This window comes from Tribolium castaneum, unplaced genomic scaffold (assembly GCF_031307605.1).
Source record: "Tribolium castaneum strain GA2 unplaced genomic scaffold, icTriCast1.1 ptg000060l, whole genome shotgun sequence".
Taxonomy (NCBI): domain Eukaryota; kingdom Metazoa; phylum Arthropoda; class Insecta; order Coleoptera; family Tenebrionidae; genus Tribolium; species Tribolium castaneum.
This window is the reverse complement of record NW_026986657.1, coordinates 138941-158120: the sequence shown is the minus strand read 5'-3', so window position 1 is coordinate 158120 and position 19180 is coordinate 138941. Positions and strand designations below refer to the sequence as shown.

General features: G+C 40.7%; 2 protein-coding genes across 2 annotated transcripts; both read left to right on the top strand.

Annotated features, from left to right (window-relative positions):
- Positions 1–3488: 3488 nt before the first annotated feature.
- Positions 3489–4049, top strand: LOC135267610 (histone H4). Its single transcript, XM_064359656.1, has one exon. It carries the CDS (start codon positions 3568–3570, stop codon positions 3877–3879), a length of 312 nt encoding a protein of 103 aa, XP_064215726.1. The 5' UTR covers positions 3489–3567; the 3' UTR covers positions 3880–4049.
- Positions 4050–9827: 5778 nt separating this feature from the next.
- LOC135267608 (histone H2B) lies at positions 9828–10375 on the top strand. Its single transcript, XM_064359654.1, has one exon. The coding sequence runs from the start codon at positions 9944–9946 to the stop codon at positions 10313–10315; it is 372 nt and encodes a 123-aa protein (XP_064215724.1). The 5' UTR covers positions 9828–9943; the 3' UTR covers positions 10316–10375.
- Positions 10376–19180: the final 8805 nt, after the last annotated feature.

Sequence of the window (19180 nt, the reverse complement as noted above, 5' to 3'; positions counted from 1 at the left end):
TTCACCCTTCAAACCGACGCCAGTGGCATTGGGATGGCGGCGGTCCTTTACCAGGAGGACGGAACCAACCGGCGGGTAATTGCCTACGCCAGCGCAAAATTCAGCCCAACGGAACAACGCTACCACGTGAACGAACAGGAGTGCCTCGCGTTAATCTGGGCTACCCGAACGTTTCGACCGTACTTAGAAGACCGAAAATTTAAAATACGAACGGACAGCCGCGTTTTAACCTGGCTACAAACCACCCAAAATGAACGAGCCAAGCTGGCCCGCTGGGCCCTCGAGCTCCAGCACTACAATTTTGAGCTCGAACATTGCCCGGGACGTGACAACGAACTTCCGGACTTCCTGTCCCGAAACCCCAGCGGACCCCCCATTTCTATCGACGAGGACATCGAAAGGTTGACGCCGCCAGATCGGATGCGACCCGCGCCCTTGGCTCGATAAAGACAATATTTCATTTTCTTTCCTTTGTATATAAACCCACGAGTGAGTGTAGGATAATTACGTAATTAGTCTAAGTTAATTATAAAGTTTGCGGTAACTATTTCTGTAAATACTCGTTAAGGTTAGCTATCTGGCAACGGGCTACGCTAGAAGCTAAGCGGTACGCCTGCGGCTACCATTTTTCATTTGTCACCATGTCTTTTACATTTATTTCGTGCAATTATTGTTGTGATTTTATTTTAACATTTATGTACATTGTTCTTATAAAATAAACACGAGACATCCCTCTCCGCCTCTCCGCCAATAACCCAGAATGCTCCGAGCCCGTCTTGCGTCTCAAACCGGGGGCGACTTGTTACCAGCCCCAACCAATCCGCGCGTCGCTCTCGAGAGCCTTCTGGGTTTTCCCCGCAATTCTGCGAAAAACCCCTCAATACGAATTACCGCTCCACCCACACTCACCCCTTGTGAGCCCATTGGATGTCGGCTAAGGGTTGTTTAACATAAAACGAGCCACCCTTAGCCACACCAAGTGAGTAATCAATCAGTCATGAAGTGAGTCTAAGTCAGTGAGTGTTCAACCTGTACTCATTCCCTTCTAAACACCACGCTGGTCTCTGCGATGGGCGCTATCGACCCTCCACCAGCTCTTCCTTCCTTCCCTTGTCTCATTTAATGCTTACTCAGTAGTTTCATTCCGACCAAACCCCGAACTTTTCAGTTCGTGACTTCAAATGAAGTTTCATACAAGTAACGACCATTGTTACCGCTGCTACGCTGAGCTGCGCCACAAGGGCCAAAAAGCTTCGCGGTAACAACTTAGTCGTGGCGCGAAAATATCTTTAGTTTGAGCGCTCGTGTATTCGAATTGTGTTGGTTGGTTCGTTTAGGTTTATATTTACCTACTATATACTACCTATCAAGTATATATCTATTCTGCTGTCATAATAATAATACGAGAATACGAGAAAAAAATGGCAGACGTAGAAAATCAATCCGCATCGGCTAATGCTGCTGCTTCGACGACTTCACCTCAAGTTCATCATCATGCTAAAAAGGAGAAGAAAGCAAAAAATCCTAGAGCCAAACCTTCTCATCCTCCCACTTCCGAGATGGTCAATAACGCTATTAAGGGTTTAAAGGAACGTGGTGGTTCTTCTCTTCAAGCTATAAAAAAATTCGTCGCCGCCAATTACAAGGTAGATGCCGAGAAAGTTGCACCATTTATCAAGAAGTATCTAAAAGGCGCCGTCGCTTCTGGTTCTTTGGTTCAGACGAAAGGTAAGGGAGCTTCTGGATCGTTTAAACTTGCTTCCTCGTCCGCCTCCGGTGGTGGTGCAAAGGCCAGAGCTGCTGCTGCTGCTTCTGCTGCTAGAGCTGCTGCCGCCGCGGCAGCCGCTGCTACTGGCGAAAGAAAGAAAAAATCCTCAGCAGTTTCAAAAGTTAAAAAAAACACTGGAAAACGTTCCGCCGTTTCGGCACCAAAAACCGGTAAGAAACCATCTTCGCCAAAAGCGAAAAAAGTCGCAGCCGAAAAGAAGAGCGTAGCCGTCGCGAAAGCAAAAAAGGCCGCTTCTGTCGGCGCTGAGAAGAAAACAACCGCTGCTTCCTCTACAGGTAGAGCTGTTGCGGCAACAGCTTCATCAAAGCCGAAATCACCTTCGAAAGCAAAGAAATCAAATAAGGCCGGTCCAACGAAGAAACCTAAGGCACCGAAACCAAAAAGCGCCAAGGCTATATCTGCTAAAGCGAAGAAATCTCCTGCTTCTCCTAAAAGAAAGAAGTGAGCTATGGCAATAATCTCATTTGTCGTCGTCTTCGTCGTCGTCGACTACGAACCGATGATGATGATAATGATGATGATGATGATGGTGGTGACGTCCTGGATTATCGACTGTTTAAGGCCGTCGAGGGCATACATAAATGGCCCTTTTCAGGGCCACAAATTAATTTCTATACAAATAAAAAAAAGTTTTCACACCTATCTGCATATACCTAAATCGAAATATAATTATTAATTTATACAAACAAACAAACGATAATGTCTGTAGGGTGTCGGCGCTAAAAACGCATTATCCCTCCTCACCTACCTAACCACTTTTATGACTTTATTCGATATTTAACTTTACTCATTTTTATGGTACCTACTTAAATAAATTAAATTCTTTTGATGCCGCCGCCGTTCTTGAAGTACCGATCAATTAAAACGATTTGTTTACCTACCCTTAACCAGAGCGAACAATCATAAATAAAAGCATCATTGTTTTTATTGTTTGACAGAGTTTAAAATTCATTATGATCCGCGTACTATTACTTTAATTACTGTCAATATTGCGAAACATTTTCATTTGTAAACAATTTTGTGGTTCTGAAAAGAACCGTTTTTTTTTTGTTTATTTTTTCATTTTAAGCTCGTTCTCCTCGAATACGTCTTGCCAGTTGGATGTCTTTAGGCATGATGGTGACGCGTTTTGCATGGATGGCACATAAATTTGTATCTTCAAAAAGTCCGACAAGATACGCTTCACTCGCTTCTTGGAGTGCCATAACGGCAGAACTTTGGAAACGAAGATCGGTCTTGAAATCCTGGGCTATTTCCCTGACCAAGCGTTGGAAGGGCAATTTACGAATCAACAGTTCGGTGCTTTTCTGATAACGACGAATTTCACGCAGTGCCACTGTACCGGGCCTGTAGCGATGAGGTTTTTTCACTCCTCCAGTGGCGGGTGCGCTTTTTCTTGCTGCCTTAGTGGCAAGCTGTTTTCGTGGAGCTTTTCCACCGGTCGATTTACGAGCAGTTTGTTTGGTACGGGCCATTTTTTTGACTACTTCTTTATCCCTCAACTACACATACACACACATAAACACCTACGTACGTCACTAACAACGGCGACGGTTCATATGACCCTGCAACAAAATTTTTCGCCGTATTTTATTAACTAGGGTGACACTATGCGTTATCTGATTGGTCAAAAAAGTAACTTAAGAGGCGGAGCGAAACTAAACTATAAAATGAGTTGACTAATCTGGCGAGCAGGTAGTTGTTTTCGACGAAGCAGTCAAATCTGTGTCGTTTTCTTTTGTGAAACAAAGCTTAATTTGAATCAATAATCATTCAAAATGACCGGTCGTGGCAAAGGTGGAAAGGGATTGGGAAAAGGTGGAGCAAAACGTCATCGTAAAGTTTTACGTGATAACATCCAGGGCATCACGAAGCCCGCGATCAGAAGATTGGCACGTCGTGGAGGAGTGAAACGTATCTCCGGTCTCATTTACGAAGAAACCAGAGGTGTCCTGAAGGTATTCCTCGAAAACGTCATTCGTGATGCCGTCACCTACACCGAACACGCAAAACGTAAAACCGTCACCGCCATGGATGTCGTTTACGCTTTGAAGCGTCAAGGGCGTACACTTTACGGTTTTGGCGGTTAAGTTTTTTTTATAACCTATGTTTTATCTATGAGACTACGAGGCGACGACAATACCGGTATACCAGCATTGTTTGGTTTTTATGTTTCTTCCTCATCGTTAGTTACATCAATCTACTCTCTACTATTCATCGCATTTTAATTTTCGACGAAAAAAAACGGTTCTTTTCAGAACCACAAAAATATTTCTAAACAAATGAAAAAAGTACGTATCACAAGGCTCTCAGTTAAACCACCAGTATAATAAATGTTTGATTTCCAAACTGTTTTTATATTTCTAGGAAATGTAACAAATAAAGTTGTGTGGTTTTTATGACTTTGTTGTTTAATCAATCGTATGCTTTTCCTTAAAGGGATGAATTTTGACTTTTCAGAGATAAATAATAATTACCACTAAAGAAAGAAAACATCAAAGCCTAACCGATATACATGGATTAGCTAGCCCCCCACCGGCGCGGCGTGTAGCTCGCCGTCTAGGAGAGGCAATAAAAATTTACCTGCTTTTAAACTATTAAGAAAATAAAACATCTTGAGTGCTCTTTTTTTTTTAAATCGTGCAATAAATTTTTGCCAAGTTTTATGTAACTTTAAGTAGGTATGTTTATTTACTCTTTAAAAAAAGTTTGTGATTCTTTTTTTTATTTGTTAAAAAAATGATGGCCCTGAGAAGGGCCGATATTATTATTTTTTTGTAGCTTGCTGCTTCTCACAGCAACTAGAGAGACAACAGTTAGCTGTTTATGGTTTCTTTTCGGTTTTTTTCGGCAAAAGGACCGCCTGGATGTTGGGTAAAACACCACCTTGAGCGATTGTCACACCGGAAAGGAGCTTGTTTAATTCTTCGTCATTTCTGATGGCCAATTGAAGATGACGTGGAATAATACGAGTTTTTTTGTTGTCACGAGCAGCATTTCCAGCCAATTCAAGAACTTCAGCGGCAAGATATTCCATCACAGCCGCCAAATAAACTGGAGCACCGGCACCGACTCGTTCGGCGTAATTACCTTTACGAAGTAAACGATGTATTCTTCCAACAGGAAACTGAAGACCGGCCCTGCTCGAACGAGACTTGGCTTTTCCTTTTACCTTTCCTCCTTTTCCACGTCCAGACATGTTGATATGATGGTGGTTTTCGTAGTTTATGGAAAAGTCAAAATAAACTATAAGAATATGCTGCGCGTATAACTTGTATGCTACTACTGCGACTGCGAATGACTAAAGTTGCGTTTCTGGCTTCGTATTTATACGGTTACTTATAGAGAAGTCGTATTTCTGACTGGATGATTATACTAAAAGGTGGGGTCTTGATTCGGAGTAAATTCGTATATAAAACATTTTTAACAAGTAGTGCACCACAGTTCCTTTCGCGCTCTCGAGGTGAACACATCGAGTCTCTGCGCTGACTCTGATCGCTCAGCCACTCGATTGTTTGCTAAGTGAAGTGACAGTGAAATCCAAAGTGATAAATTGCAAAAGTTTCCACAATGGAGAACGAGCGTCGGCTCCGCTCCAAGGGCCCGGTGAAACACTCACCAAAAAAACCCCTCAACCTACCCACTTCACTTCCGTCTTCTGCAAACTCTCCAAAAACGCTTCCCCAAAACAAACCCATTCCGTCCCTTATGGACAAAAAAATTTTGCCACCCCCACAAACTCACGCCACTACATTAAAATCCACAAAACACACCCAACAACGTTCACGCACACCCTCACCATCAAACTCCGAAACATCAGCATCCTTTTCGTCTACCACTTCGGAAAAATCGTCTTCAACTACCACTTCAAAAAAACTCTCATTTCGCTACTCAATCCAAAACATCCCTGCCCCACTCGCCACTCAAAAAAGCTTTTACTCTCACCTCATTTCACTCGGCCTCCACCAAATTGACTCTCTAAAAGTCAATTACAACAAATCCGCTCTTCTTGTTCTTTCCAGGCAACTTACCCCTAACCAAATTTCAACGCTTCAAGCTGGCTTCCCTGGCTCGAAAATCCAGTTCAAACTCTTAAACCCCACACGCCTCCTACCCCAAATCGAACCCAAACCCATCACTTTTTCCATCGTTGTCAGAGACGTCAGCTCTGACATCGAACCCCAAGACGTCATTTCAGCCCTGAATAATTTCCACATTCAAAAAGTTTGGCGCATCATTTCCGCCAAAACCAACAAACCAACTCCTCTCATGCGTATCGTGACACCGGACAAAACGGCGATCGACACACTCCTGTCAAATGGCCTTTCACTTTTCGGCCACGTTCACCCCTGCGAGCCGTCGCACCCCCCAAAACCAGCCCCTCTCCAGTGCGCCAAGTGCTTCACATTTGGCCATTCTTTTTCCCAATGCCCCAACAAGCCCATCTGCCCCACTTGCCCCGACAATCATCGGTCAAAACCGTGCCCTTCCGCAGTTTCAAACCCCAAATGCCCCAAATGCCAGGGGAATCACCCCGCTTGGTCCCGAGATTGCCCCCAATTTATCAAACCCTCCCAAATGACCCCAGAAACCCCCGTCGTTCCCATCAAAATCGTTGACAAGGAATTCGATCCCGAAAATTCTGACGACGACTCCGACGAGCGCGAACCCTTCGTTTCTGCCCGTCAATTCCTACGCTTCATCACAAAAACCCTTTTTGACCTTTTTCCGTTCGAGAAACAGAAAATCCAATCTGTTCTCGAACATTCCGCTCGCGCTTGTCTCCGACGCGATCTAAAAATCTCACACTCATCAAACAAAATTCACTTCACTTTTGGATAAATCCACCATTTCGGTGAATCCTTCTGGCCCCCGTTTCAAAAATGGCTTCTCTGAATTTCGCCACAGTCAATACGGGAGGGATTTCTCGTAAATTTGCCTCCTTGAGACATTTTCTACACATCGACCAAATTCACATCGCAGCAATCACAGAGACACAATCCAAACGACCCGTAAACATCACAGGCTTCCACTCCTACAACAAACCCAGCCCCACAACCCGAGCCAAACACGGCGTCACACTTCTTGTCTCAACTTCACTCGCTTCATCTCAACACATCTTACCCCCTCATCTTGACCACCTTCAAGCCGTTGCAGCCACCATTCACATTAACAATTTAAACATTCTGTTTATTTGTTATTACAATCCTCCTCTCGAAACCGTCAGTACCCAACTCCTCGATTACACTTCCACATTCAGACACGCAGTCATTCTCGGAGACTTCAACGCTCGACACACCGATTTTGGTGACACAATTTCAAACACAAACGGCAGACACCTCACACGCTCTCTCAACACTCTTCCTCTTTGTCGTCTTCGAAATCAATTTCCCACACTCATCAATCACGTTGGCACATCGATCGTAGACCACATCATTGTGACCGATAATCTCACACACATCACAAACACAGACTCTTTCATTGGCACCACAGTCACCTCCGATCATCTCCCTCTTGTCTCAAACTTCACACTTCAAGGCCCCCAACCGCGACCCACGCACATCCCCATTTTCGATTTCAACAACACAAACTGGACCGACTTTCAAAATTACATCACAAACAACCTCCCACACATTGACGACACACTTGACCCCAACACCATTGACACACAAGTAACACAACTAACACAACTCATCAAACAAGCTCAAACACTTTTTGTACCCATCAAACACATTCCAACAAATCGCAAACCATTGCCCCCTCAAATCCTTGCCCTCATCCGAGTCAAACGCCGAATTTATCGCGAATTCGTGCAAACCAGATCTCCAGTCCTCAAAACTGTCTTTAACCGTCTCAATGCACAAATAAGACGTGACATCAACCAATTTCGTCTTGCCCACTGGTCAAACAGTTGTAGCTCCCTCGATTACCGAGACGGTAAAAAGTTTTGGGACAAATTCAATTCACTCACAGGCCGAAAATCTCACCCCATCCACCATTTGTCAGTCAACAACACCATTTTTAACACCCCACAAGACAAAGCAAATTGTTTTGCTGCTACCCTCCAAAACATCCACCAAGTCCCCAATGACCCACATTTCAACCAACACTTTTTTAACACAGTCACTAACAACACTCTCCGTTTCAGGCAAAACCTCCCCCGACTTGACTACGACGCTGACCTCGACCCAGACCCCGACCCAGACTTTCCACCCGACAACCCGGACTTGACCGCTCCAACCACCGACGACGAGATCAAAGCCCTCATTATCCGGCTGAAGAACTCGAAAGCCCCAGGACCAGACCAGATCAAACCCATTCTTCTCAAACATCTCCCTGACACAGCCATCACATCCATCACCACAATTTACAATTCTTGCTTCAATTCCGGTCACTTTCCAACCCCATGGAAAGAAGCCACCACCATCATGATTCCCAAGCCCAACAAAGACCCCAACAACCCACTTTCTTATCGTCCCATCTCTCTCCTCAACATTCTGGGAAAAATCTTCGAAACAATTCTTGCCTCTCGTCTCCGACACACTCTCGAAGAAAACAACCTACTGCCCCCTGAACAATTCGGTTTTCGCCCCCATCGCTCCACTTCCGACCCCACTTTCGAACTCTTCACCGACTCAACCCGGAGTGCCAATCTCGGCCAGTGCACACTAGCCGTCTTCTTGGACGTCGAACGTGCATTTGACCGTGTTTGGCACGATGGTCTCATCCAAAAATTTCTTTCCCACAACATCAACCTCAACTTCATCAAATTAATCGACTCTTTTCTCTCAAACCGCTCCTGCAAAGTCAAAGTCCAAAATTCCTTTTCTTATCCCGTCCCCCTTCTCTCCGGGGTCCCTCAAGGCTCCGTTCTGTCGCCCATTCTTTACATTTTTTACAGTTCTGATTTTCCTGTTTCAGATCTTCACCAGACCAAAACCCGCTTCTTCGCCGACGACACCGCCCTCTGGACATCCCGGACCACCGCCGCCTCAGCCTCCAGGACCCTGCAGCCCCTCCTCAACCAGATCTCCACATGGACTCGCAAGTGGAGAGTGAAGATCAACCCCACAAAATCCACCGCCATCCTCTTCAAACACCCCAACCTCACACGAAACAAGAAATTCGACCCACGCGACATCACCATCACACTCGACAACACACCCATCGACCTTGTGCCATCCACAAGGTACCTAGGAATCACCTACACACACACATGCTCACTCGACACCGACCTCCAGAACACGCTCAAGAAAGTCCGCAACCGATCCAACCTCCTCCGCCATCTCATGGGAAACTTCCAAGGGTGCCATTCCCGCACTCTTCTCCACACCTACAACACATTCATCCGACCCGTCATCGAGTACCGAGCCCCCATCTACGCATCTCTCCCACACACCAAGACACATCGCATTGCCACATGCGAACGACAAATCCTTCGCCGAATTCACCGCCTCGACCGCTTCCACGCCAGCAATTCCCTCCACCAGGACACAAACACCACCCCCATCACAGACCGTCTTCACAAACTCCAACAAAACTACATCAAACGCACACTCAACAACAACAACACAATTGCCCAAAACACACTCAACACTTCACATAAGTTTCTCACACGCGACAACACTCTTCGCAACCGAGTCCCCCGGATCCCCAGAAGAAAACTGCCCCATCCACCCACGGCGCTTCTCTCAGCGCTGTACCCCGACCTGCCCGACAATCTTCAACTTCTCGTTGAAGAGACGCCCCTCACAATGAGACGCCACTGACGACACCGACAAGACACCCACGACGACATCCACATCCACAGCTTCCTACGAGCCCCAAACTTCTCACTCTTTCACTCACCACCCGACGACACACACACTCCCACACAACATTCATCCATTTCCTTGACTGAAGAGGCCAAAAGCCTAAAACAGTCCGGACTCGTAGATTAAGTTGTAAATATCTTGTATATATTTTATCAAAATCCCTTTTGAAATGTAATTTATTTTGAATAAACGTATTTTGAATTGAATTGAATGAATAGTGCACCATGATTTTAGCTTGAACTTTCAAGTTGACAGGTATATTTTGTGTTCGTTGTGCGTATTACAGTTCGTTTGTGTCGTGTTTTTTTTTTCTTTATTAAGATTAGAAATATTAAAAAATATGCCACCAAAGACAAGCGGTAAAGCAGCGAAAAAGGCTGGAAAAGCTCAAAAGAATATTTCGAAGAGCGACAAGAAAAAGAAGCGCAGGAGGAAGGAAAGCTATGCAATCTATATTTATAAGGTATTGAAGCAAGTACACCCCGATACCGGTATTTCGAGCAAGGCGATGAGCATCATGAACAGTTTCGTTAATGATATCTTTGAACGGATCGCCGCTGAAGCTTCTCGTCTTGCGCATTACAACAAGCGTTCGACGATTACGAGCCGGGAAATTCAAACAGCGGTTCGTCTCTTGTTGCCTGGTGAATTGGCAAAGCACGCAGTCTCTGAAGGTACCAAAGCCGTCACCAAATACACAAGTTCAAAATAGAGAAGTTTTTTCTTTCATCGTTTAAAAAGAAGAAAAAAATGAAATCGGTTCTTTTCAGAACCACAATTAACATTTAAAAGTAAATAAAATTTGTTTCATTAAGTAAAAAATAAATCTAATGACCGACCACTCAAATCTAGATTTTTTTTTATCAATCGAAGCTCTTTTTAAATTAAATTTAAAATGAAACAGCAAAAACAAATTACATCGGTAAAAGTGCGACGCAAAAGAAATCAAGAAATAGCAGGAAAGTAACATCTCGGATTAATCAAATTCTTAACTCTCTTTAGTGTTTCTTCTATATGTCTTAATTTCATTTTTTTTAGTTATTACATTACAAACAATACTACATATTCTGATACGAATTCAATTTCACCTGAGGAATCGGAACCATTGGTTCTTCATTCCTGAACGCACCCTGGGCAGCCATGCCATGCCGTGTTGCCTTAGAAAAAAAAGAAGACGGCGCTCCGGGTTTTCCCCCGAAGTTATCCATTTGATGGAATCTGAAAGGAGCAGCGACGAACTCTTAAATTAGAAATTTAAAAAATATTTATAACATTCTCTCGTTTGTACATCCTTTTTAGTTTAATATTTAGTATTATATTTGGGTGCATAATTAAGACGCGGATTTCTTAAAATAAGTATAAGTTGTTGTGCTGTCATTTATAATTATTACATATTATAATGTCTATATTAGCAACGTAAGGTTGACGTTTCTCCAAAACTGTCACTTTGTCGCTTTAAAGCGACATAACTGAAAAAAACGCTTGTTCTCCCATTTTGTTTATTTTTTATTATTATTATTATTTTTTTTTTTTTGAAATCAAATGTCCAGTGATTTTTGTAACTAGCTATAGTTACTAGTAACAACGAGTAAACAGAAAATAAATAATTGCCAATTTTAATAAATTGTTACATGGTTTTGTTCTGAATATTATGGTATATTGTTAATACTTGGAGATTCAGAAAAAGTTTTGTGTATGTGTGTTGCGAGCGCAAATTTATATTGTCGATTTTGAGAAAATGCTTCAATCGACAAAGGTACAACTTTGCGCTATTAATAGGTACACTAATAGTTATTATTAATAATTATAAAAAATAAATAGATCAATAGTACTTTCCTCAAAGAAATTAACTAACAATTTATTATAATAAACAAATCTTTTATAGTAGATATCTACCCTAAATGTTTGTTATAAATTCGATTTATAAAACTATATACAAGAGTGGAATGATTAATTTATGGCCTCACATAGAAAACAATAATTTAGCAAAACAATTTTTTGATTACTTTTTACTATAACTACCTTTTTATTACATACACTTGGTTAATCGGGGTTTGGAATCCCATCCATGTGGGTCAATTCTGGTAACTTTTTAAACCAAGTTTTTTAGAGCTGTGATATCTTGAAAATTTTCGTTATATTTTTTCCAGTGTATTTTTTTCTTAAATTGGAAAATAGACTAAAATTTACTTTTTTTAAATTGTCGTATAAAATCTAAAGAATTGCGCTAAAACAGCTCCTTACATTGTTCAGTTTTCGTTTTTCCGGCGAGCTTCTGTGCTCAGAAAATGTGTTTTTGTCAATTTTTTCCCATACCCAAAACTTGATCAAAGATATAATGTGTTTGCTATTTTAAAATTATTAATGCTTGAACTATCTCAGACAACTATTATTTCTAATCTTCCAATATCTTTTTATGACATTTCTACAGGAGAAGCATTCTTAGATTTTCTTGAACTTGATGCATTCTTAAGATTTGTATGGTTTTTTTAAATGTCCAAAATACACTTTCAACCATACTAGGCAATGAAAAAGGTATATCTAATGTATAGAATCTAAGCCACCCATCTCAGCCACTTGACCTGACCTGACCTGACCATACCGTCAGGAGTGAAAGCTTATTCTTTTTCTCCAGGAATTAGCGCCTCCGTTCTTAGATCGTGCACGCTGGTTCCCAAGACATCTTCTGGCCGCCTCCTACGGCAGATGATCTAGGTCCCTCAGCGGGCATTTTTCTACGTCTTTTCGTTTACGAAGAATCAGAGCTTTTCGAACATTGATTTCTTCCTTCTTCCCCCATTTTCTTAGTTTTATAAATCTCCTCTGTAAATTTCTGTACTGTTCTCCAATGCTCATTGTTCTCGAGCATTTTTTCAACTAGATTATCATGTATAAGTTTATTACTTATTTGTAATTCCCACTTCTATCGAATGGCATCGCGTTGATAAAACACATGTTTTCGAAAAACACATGTTCGGCTGTATCTTCCTCGTTGCAGTATACACAGCGGTCATCATCTGCTCGATGCATACGGTGTAGATATGACAGAAAAGCCTTATGTCCTATTAAAAACTGTATTAGGTAGTAATTTACCTGTCTCACAGGTTTTCTCCTTTCCATCTACCGACTTATGTTCGAGATAAGACGATGCGATGCGTCCATTTTCTTTTGGAACTGTTGTCCCATCTGGCTTGCCATGCCGTGATAGATTGCTCTATCACTTTATGCTTGTTGCCTGTTCTATCAAGTACCTTCCTACTGTCTTTAATTTGAAAGGCGATAGAAGCCAGAAGCGACCTCTGCTATTATCTGAGGGGAAATGCTTTTACGCATACCAGACTAGGTCTGGTTATGTGGGACTCGGTCGGTAAATGTGCAAGCCGACAATACCCACTAAAACCCCTCGCGTCACCTTAGGGATCGGAACCATTGGTCCTTCATACCTGAACGCACGCTGGGTAGCCATGCCGGTTTGCATGGCGCCAGAAGAAAAGAAGAGGGCGCTCCGGGGATTCCCCCGAAGTGATCCATTTGATGGAATCTGAAAAGAGCTGCGACAGATAAATGTGGCAATGACATTTGATGCTTACCAGATTCGGAAGATCTGAGTGAGAAGGCATTTTTCGATCACAAGAGAGCCATCCTTGGCCTCTTGCATCTGGACGGACCGTTTTCGTCGTAGTCAACGGCCTCTCGCACCAGGGGGTTCGGGTGGGCTTCCGCCTTCGAAAAGGCTCGCTCGGCGGTCTCACGGAAGAATTCCTCCATCGTCGGCATCTTCGCCTCTCGGTGCAATTGGTTGTTGCGAACAAACCACGGGGCGTTGAATGCTTGACGGAGAAATTTGTTTTGGAAAGTTTGTAACTTATGCATCCGAGTCTTACAGGGCGCGAACGCCCAAGCCACAGAAGCATAAGTCATGGTAGGTCGGATCACTGATTTGTACAACAAGAGCTTGTTGTCAATTGACAACGCGCTCCGCCGACATACGAGAGATCTCAGCATTCCCGTGGCTATCTTACCCTTCGCGAGTGCGTAGTCAAGATGTGGGCCGAAGGAGTTTCCTCTGCACACTTATAAGTTTTTGCTTATATTTCTTCATTTTCAATACCCCTCTCTAATACCCGACCCGACCCGACTCGACTCGACTCGACTCGACCCGACCCGACCCGACCCGACCCGACCCGACCCGACCCGACCCGACTTGACCCGACCCGACCCGACCTGATCTGACCTGACCTAACCTGACTTTATCTTCTTAACTCTATACTTGTACTTGTACAATTATACTCAAACCTTAAACAGATAAATAAAATAATATCTTACTATGATAATTACGTTTAGTCATAGGTATACAGATAGGGAATCAAAAGCTTTGTTCACGATAGCGATCGATGAGCTTGTTCTGGCATTAATTGCATGCACAGTACATATGAGAAAAAAACCTGAACTTTTAGTTACAGGCCGTCGTTCACGGTCGAGAATATAACCTAGATACCGGATCAGTTCAGAACCAGTCCAAACGATCTTCATGTTCATTCGATCAAAGATTTTTAGTTCTAGACTTGCGCAGTTGACGAAAGCGGTTTTGTCTTTGTTACTCTCGTGTTTTGGTGCTTTACTGTCTATTTTATTATTGAGATTTATTTAATATATTACTAAATCGAAATTATTTGTAAAATAACTTTTGTGAATGTGAAAATGAGTAGTTTTTTACATTTTACACTTTTTTGTACCAATGTTTCTCTTTTATAAATGTGTGATAATTTTTTGCGGTTTTCCGATTTTTAAACATTTACTGCATACTTGACAACGGTATATTATTGTTTGTGGTAAACGATAATCCATAGCTGGTTCAGAACCGCACATGCGCTTTAAATGAGTCTTGGACTAATTTAGGATTAGTCCTAAATATCCTACGCAAACAAAGCTAATATTATTAGTACAGAAGCTTTAATATTGGAAAGTAAAAACAAAACAAAAAAATAAATGTAATAGAATTAATAATAACTGATTAAAACAAAAAAAAAGTATTTATATTAAATACTTAATATACTTCCAAATGAAAAATAGTCAAAAAATGACAATTTTATGACAATGCTTAAAATGTTAGTTGCCTGATCTAGAAAATTTACGCATCTTTATTAGCTATAATATCTACAGATAAAGAAAACCATGTTTACTAATTTTTAAAACAATAATGAATTTGTATAAATCTATCTTATTCAAACAAATATTTCTCGATTTTTTAATAAACTTATTTATTAATTATCCTCTTCAATTTTAAAGTAACTCGGTGGCGTTCTGTAATGACTATTTCAATTTTTGTTAATAAAATAAAAATTTGTAACAAATATTATTTTTTTAAATATCTTCAAATTAACACTATAAATATTTTTTATAAAAAACATATTTGTTTCATCAAAAGTTGTAAATTTTTTATTGATTCAATAAAGTCTACAATACTTACTCGGTTTATGAATTAAGTAGATCAGCAGACAAATGATCTAATATTTATAAACATTTGGCAACATTTTAATTAACTTCTTTGACGTTGTGTGCTTAAGAATTAAAAAAAACCAGATTAAACTTAAACTATCTATATCTAGTAAACTTAAACTACTTAATCTATCAATCTGTCTTTCTATCATATTTAAAATTTTCATTTTGTATATGACTTTTTTTACTTCAAATCACAAAAAAAAACAGTTAGAAACACGTTTGTGCTTAACCAAAACATTACATACTTTTTTTTAATCTAAATGCAAAATAGATTATGATACGCCACGTAAAACGTTTCGAGAATTTAATCTTAGTTATTGTTGAAACATGCAATCAAATATTCGGTTCATATATCAAAAATCATCCAAATTAGTAAAAATAGATTTCTACCAAATTTCTATCTAATTGCGTAGGCAAATAAATAAAAATATTTTAGTGATAATTTTTAAATTATCTTCCAAGTTATAATTATTTTTATTTTATACGCGCGCGCCATTGTCGACATCGAAGGAAAGAGTTTCCTATTATCTAGGTATTATTAATTTATTAAAAAGTACCAATTTATTACTGAGTGCAAGAGAGAGAGAGAAAGAGACAAACAGACATTAGGTATATCTGTTTTAGTAGAATTTACAATTTGTGAAGTGTCACTTGAAAAAAAGCATCTCATATAAACGAAAGAAGTAAACTACATTGTCATCTGTTGTTGTTGTTGTTGTTGTTGTTGTTGTTGTTGTTGTTGTTGTTGTTGTTGTTCTTTTCTATAATAATTTTGGTTCCAAGTTGAATTTTGGTTTTTACTTTAGGTAAAGAAAAACAAAACAGTAAGATGCAAACAAATAAAACCAAAGTATATTTTAACGTGTATAGGTTGGTAACTAACTACCTACATATTCTTCACTATAACACATTTTTGTGTTTGTGTAAAGTGACAGAATTTGTATTACGTAGGTGGATAGAACTAACTATTGAAATTGAAATTGAAATACAAAATTGATAAGTTTAAAAATAGTTTTCAGTGAATGTTGCTAATAGTTAGAACGTATAGATGACAACGCATTGCAACGAAACGAATCAAATTTGTTTCTATTTAGAAATGCATTTTATTTATAAAATAGAGTATTGTACAATAATGAAACATCGGTAAAGTTATAAGTATACTAAAACAACAAATATTAATAAAATAAACGTTTTTATTGTGACATTTTCTATCATACAACAGTTTACATCAAACGTTTGCATCTTCGAATGTTTTTTGAGATTTCGTTGTTTTTATCAAGACCAAAGTATAGAAAAAACTTTTAGAAAACATAAACAACTATTTTTTTTTTAATGTTTGCATTCAATGTACCCTAATGACTCCTGGGGCCCGTCATCTTCCAAAAAGTTCCGGTTTCGTAGTTGGTTTCGTTTCGTGCATCGACTGTTTTGAAAGAATTTTTCCGCACAAAAACAAAAGTATTTAAAAAAATTCTTATTGGCATTCGGTAGAGGATAGATTAGACTTTCGACAGACCAAAGACCAACTTTTCACGTTTACCCAGTAAGTATCTGTCGACGACGTCGCAGTTTGATGTTCTCTTTAACCGCGAATAAGTCGTCGGTACGGCGAGCGTCTGTAAGGACGTCACTAGGTCCTGAGAATAATCGTTTCGTTGATATAAATTTCAGAATATATAGGAAAAATCTTTTTTTCAAAATTGGTTTTGTCGTCGGCTCGAAAACATTGACGATCGTCAAAAAGGAACGATGTCATCACGCCAAAGTCTAGTGTGAGGCCCCGATAATTTTAATGTTGGCGAGCGTGGTGTTTGTTTAGTCCGCGGTCGGGTTTATTTTCTAGGCAATAAAAACTTAGTCGTGGCGCGAAAATATCTTTAGTTTGAGCGCTCGTGTATTCGAATTGTGTTGGTTGGTTCGTTTAGGTTTATATTTACCTACTATATACTACCTATCAAGTATATATCTATTCTGCTGTCATAATAATAATACGAGAATACGAGAAAAAAATGGCAGACGTAGAAAATCAATCCGCATCGGCTAATGCTGCTGCTTCGACGACTTCACCTCAAGTTCATCATCATGCTAAAAAGGAGAAGAAAGTAAAAAATCCTAGAGCCAAACCTTCTCATCCTCCCACTTCCGAGATGGTCAATAACGCTATTAAGGGTTTAAAGGAACGTGGTGGTTCTTCTCTTCAAGCTATAAAAAAATTCGTCGCCGCCAATTACAAGGTAGATGCCGAGAAAGTTGCACCATTTATCAAGAAGTATCTAAAAGGCGCCGTCGCTTCTGGTTCTTTGGTTCAGACGAAAGGTAAGGGAGCTTCTGGATCGTTTAAACTTGCTTCCTCGTCCGCCTCCGGTGGTGGTGCAAAGGCCAGAGCTGCTGCTGCTGCTTCTGCTGCTAGAGCTGCTGCCGCCGCGGCAGCCGCTGCTACTGGCGAAAGAAAGAAAAAATCCTCAGCAGTTTCAAAAGTTAAAAAAAACACTGGAAAACGTTCCGCCGTTTCGGCACCAAAAACCGGTAAGAAACCATCTTCGCCAAAAGCGAAAAAAGTCGCAGCCGAAAAGAAGAGCGTAGCCGTCGCGAAAGCAAAAAAGGCCGCTTCTGTCGGCGCTGAGAAGAAAACAACCGCTGCTTCCTCTACAGGTAGAGCTGTTGCGGCAACAGCTTCATCAAAGCCGAAATCACCTTCGAAAGCAAAGAAATCAAATAAGGCCGGTCCAACGAAGAAACCTAAGGCACCGAAACCAAAAAGCGCCAAGGCTATATCTGCTAAAGCGAAGAAATCTCCTGCTTCTCCTAAAAGAAAGAAGTGAGCTATGGCAATAATCTCATTTGTCGTCGTCTTCGTCGTCGTCGACTACGAACCGATGATGATGATAATGATGATGATGATGATGGTGGTGACGTCCTGGATTATCGACTGTTTAAGGCCGTCGAGGGCATACATAAATGGCCCTTTTCAGGGCCACAAATTAATTTCTATACAAATAAAAAAAAGTTTTCACACCTATCTGCATATACCTAAATCGAAATATAATTATTAATTTATACAAACAAACAAACGATAATGTCTGTAGGGTGTCGGCGCTAAAAACGCATTATCCCTCCTCACCTACCTAACCACTTTTATGACTTTATTCGATATTTAACTTTACTCATTTTTATGGTACCTACTTAAATAAATTAAATTCTTTTGATGCCGCCGCCGTTCTTGAAGTACCGATCAATTAAAACGATTTGTTTACCTACCCTTAACCAGAGCGAACAATCATAAATAAAAGCATCATTGTTTTTATTGTTTGACAGAGTTTAAAATTCATTATGATCCGCGTACTATTACTTTAATTACTGTCAATATTGCGAAACATTTTCATTTGTAAACAATTTTGTGGTTCTGAAAAGAACCGTTTTTTTTTTTGTTTATTTTTTCATTTTAAGCTCGTTCTCCTCGAATACGTCTTGCCAGTTGGATGTCTTTAGGCATGATGGTGACGCGTTTTGCATGGATGGCACATAAATTTGTATCTTCAAAAAGTCCGACAAGATACGCTTCACTCGCTTCTTGGAGTGCCATAACGGCAGAACTTTGGAAACGAAGATCGGTCTTGAAATCCTGGGCTATTTCCCTGACCAAGCGTTGGAAGGGCAATTTACGAATCAACAGTTCGGTGCTTTTCTGATAACGACGAATTTCACGCAGTGCCACTGTACCGGGCCTGTAGCGATGAGGTTTTTTCACTCCTCCAGTGGCGGGTGCGCTTTTTCTTGCTGCCTTAGTGGCAAGCTGTTTTCGTGGAGCTTTTCCACCGGTCGATTTACGAGCAGTTTGTTTGGTACGGGCCATTTTTTTGACTACTTCTTTATCCCTCAACTACACATACACACACATAAACACCTACGTACGTCACTAACAACGGCGACGGTTCATATGACCCTGCAACAAAATTTTTCGCCGTATTTTATTAACTAGGGTGACACTATGCGTTATCTGATTGGTCAAAAAAGTAACTTAAGAGGCGGAGCGAAACTAAACTATAAAATGAGTTGACTAATCTGGCGAGCAGGT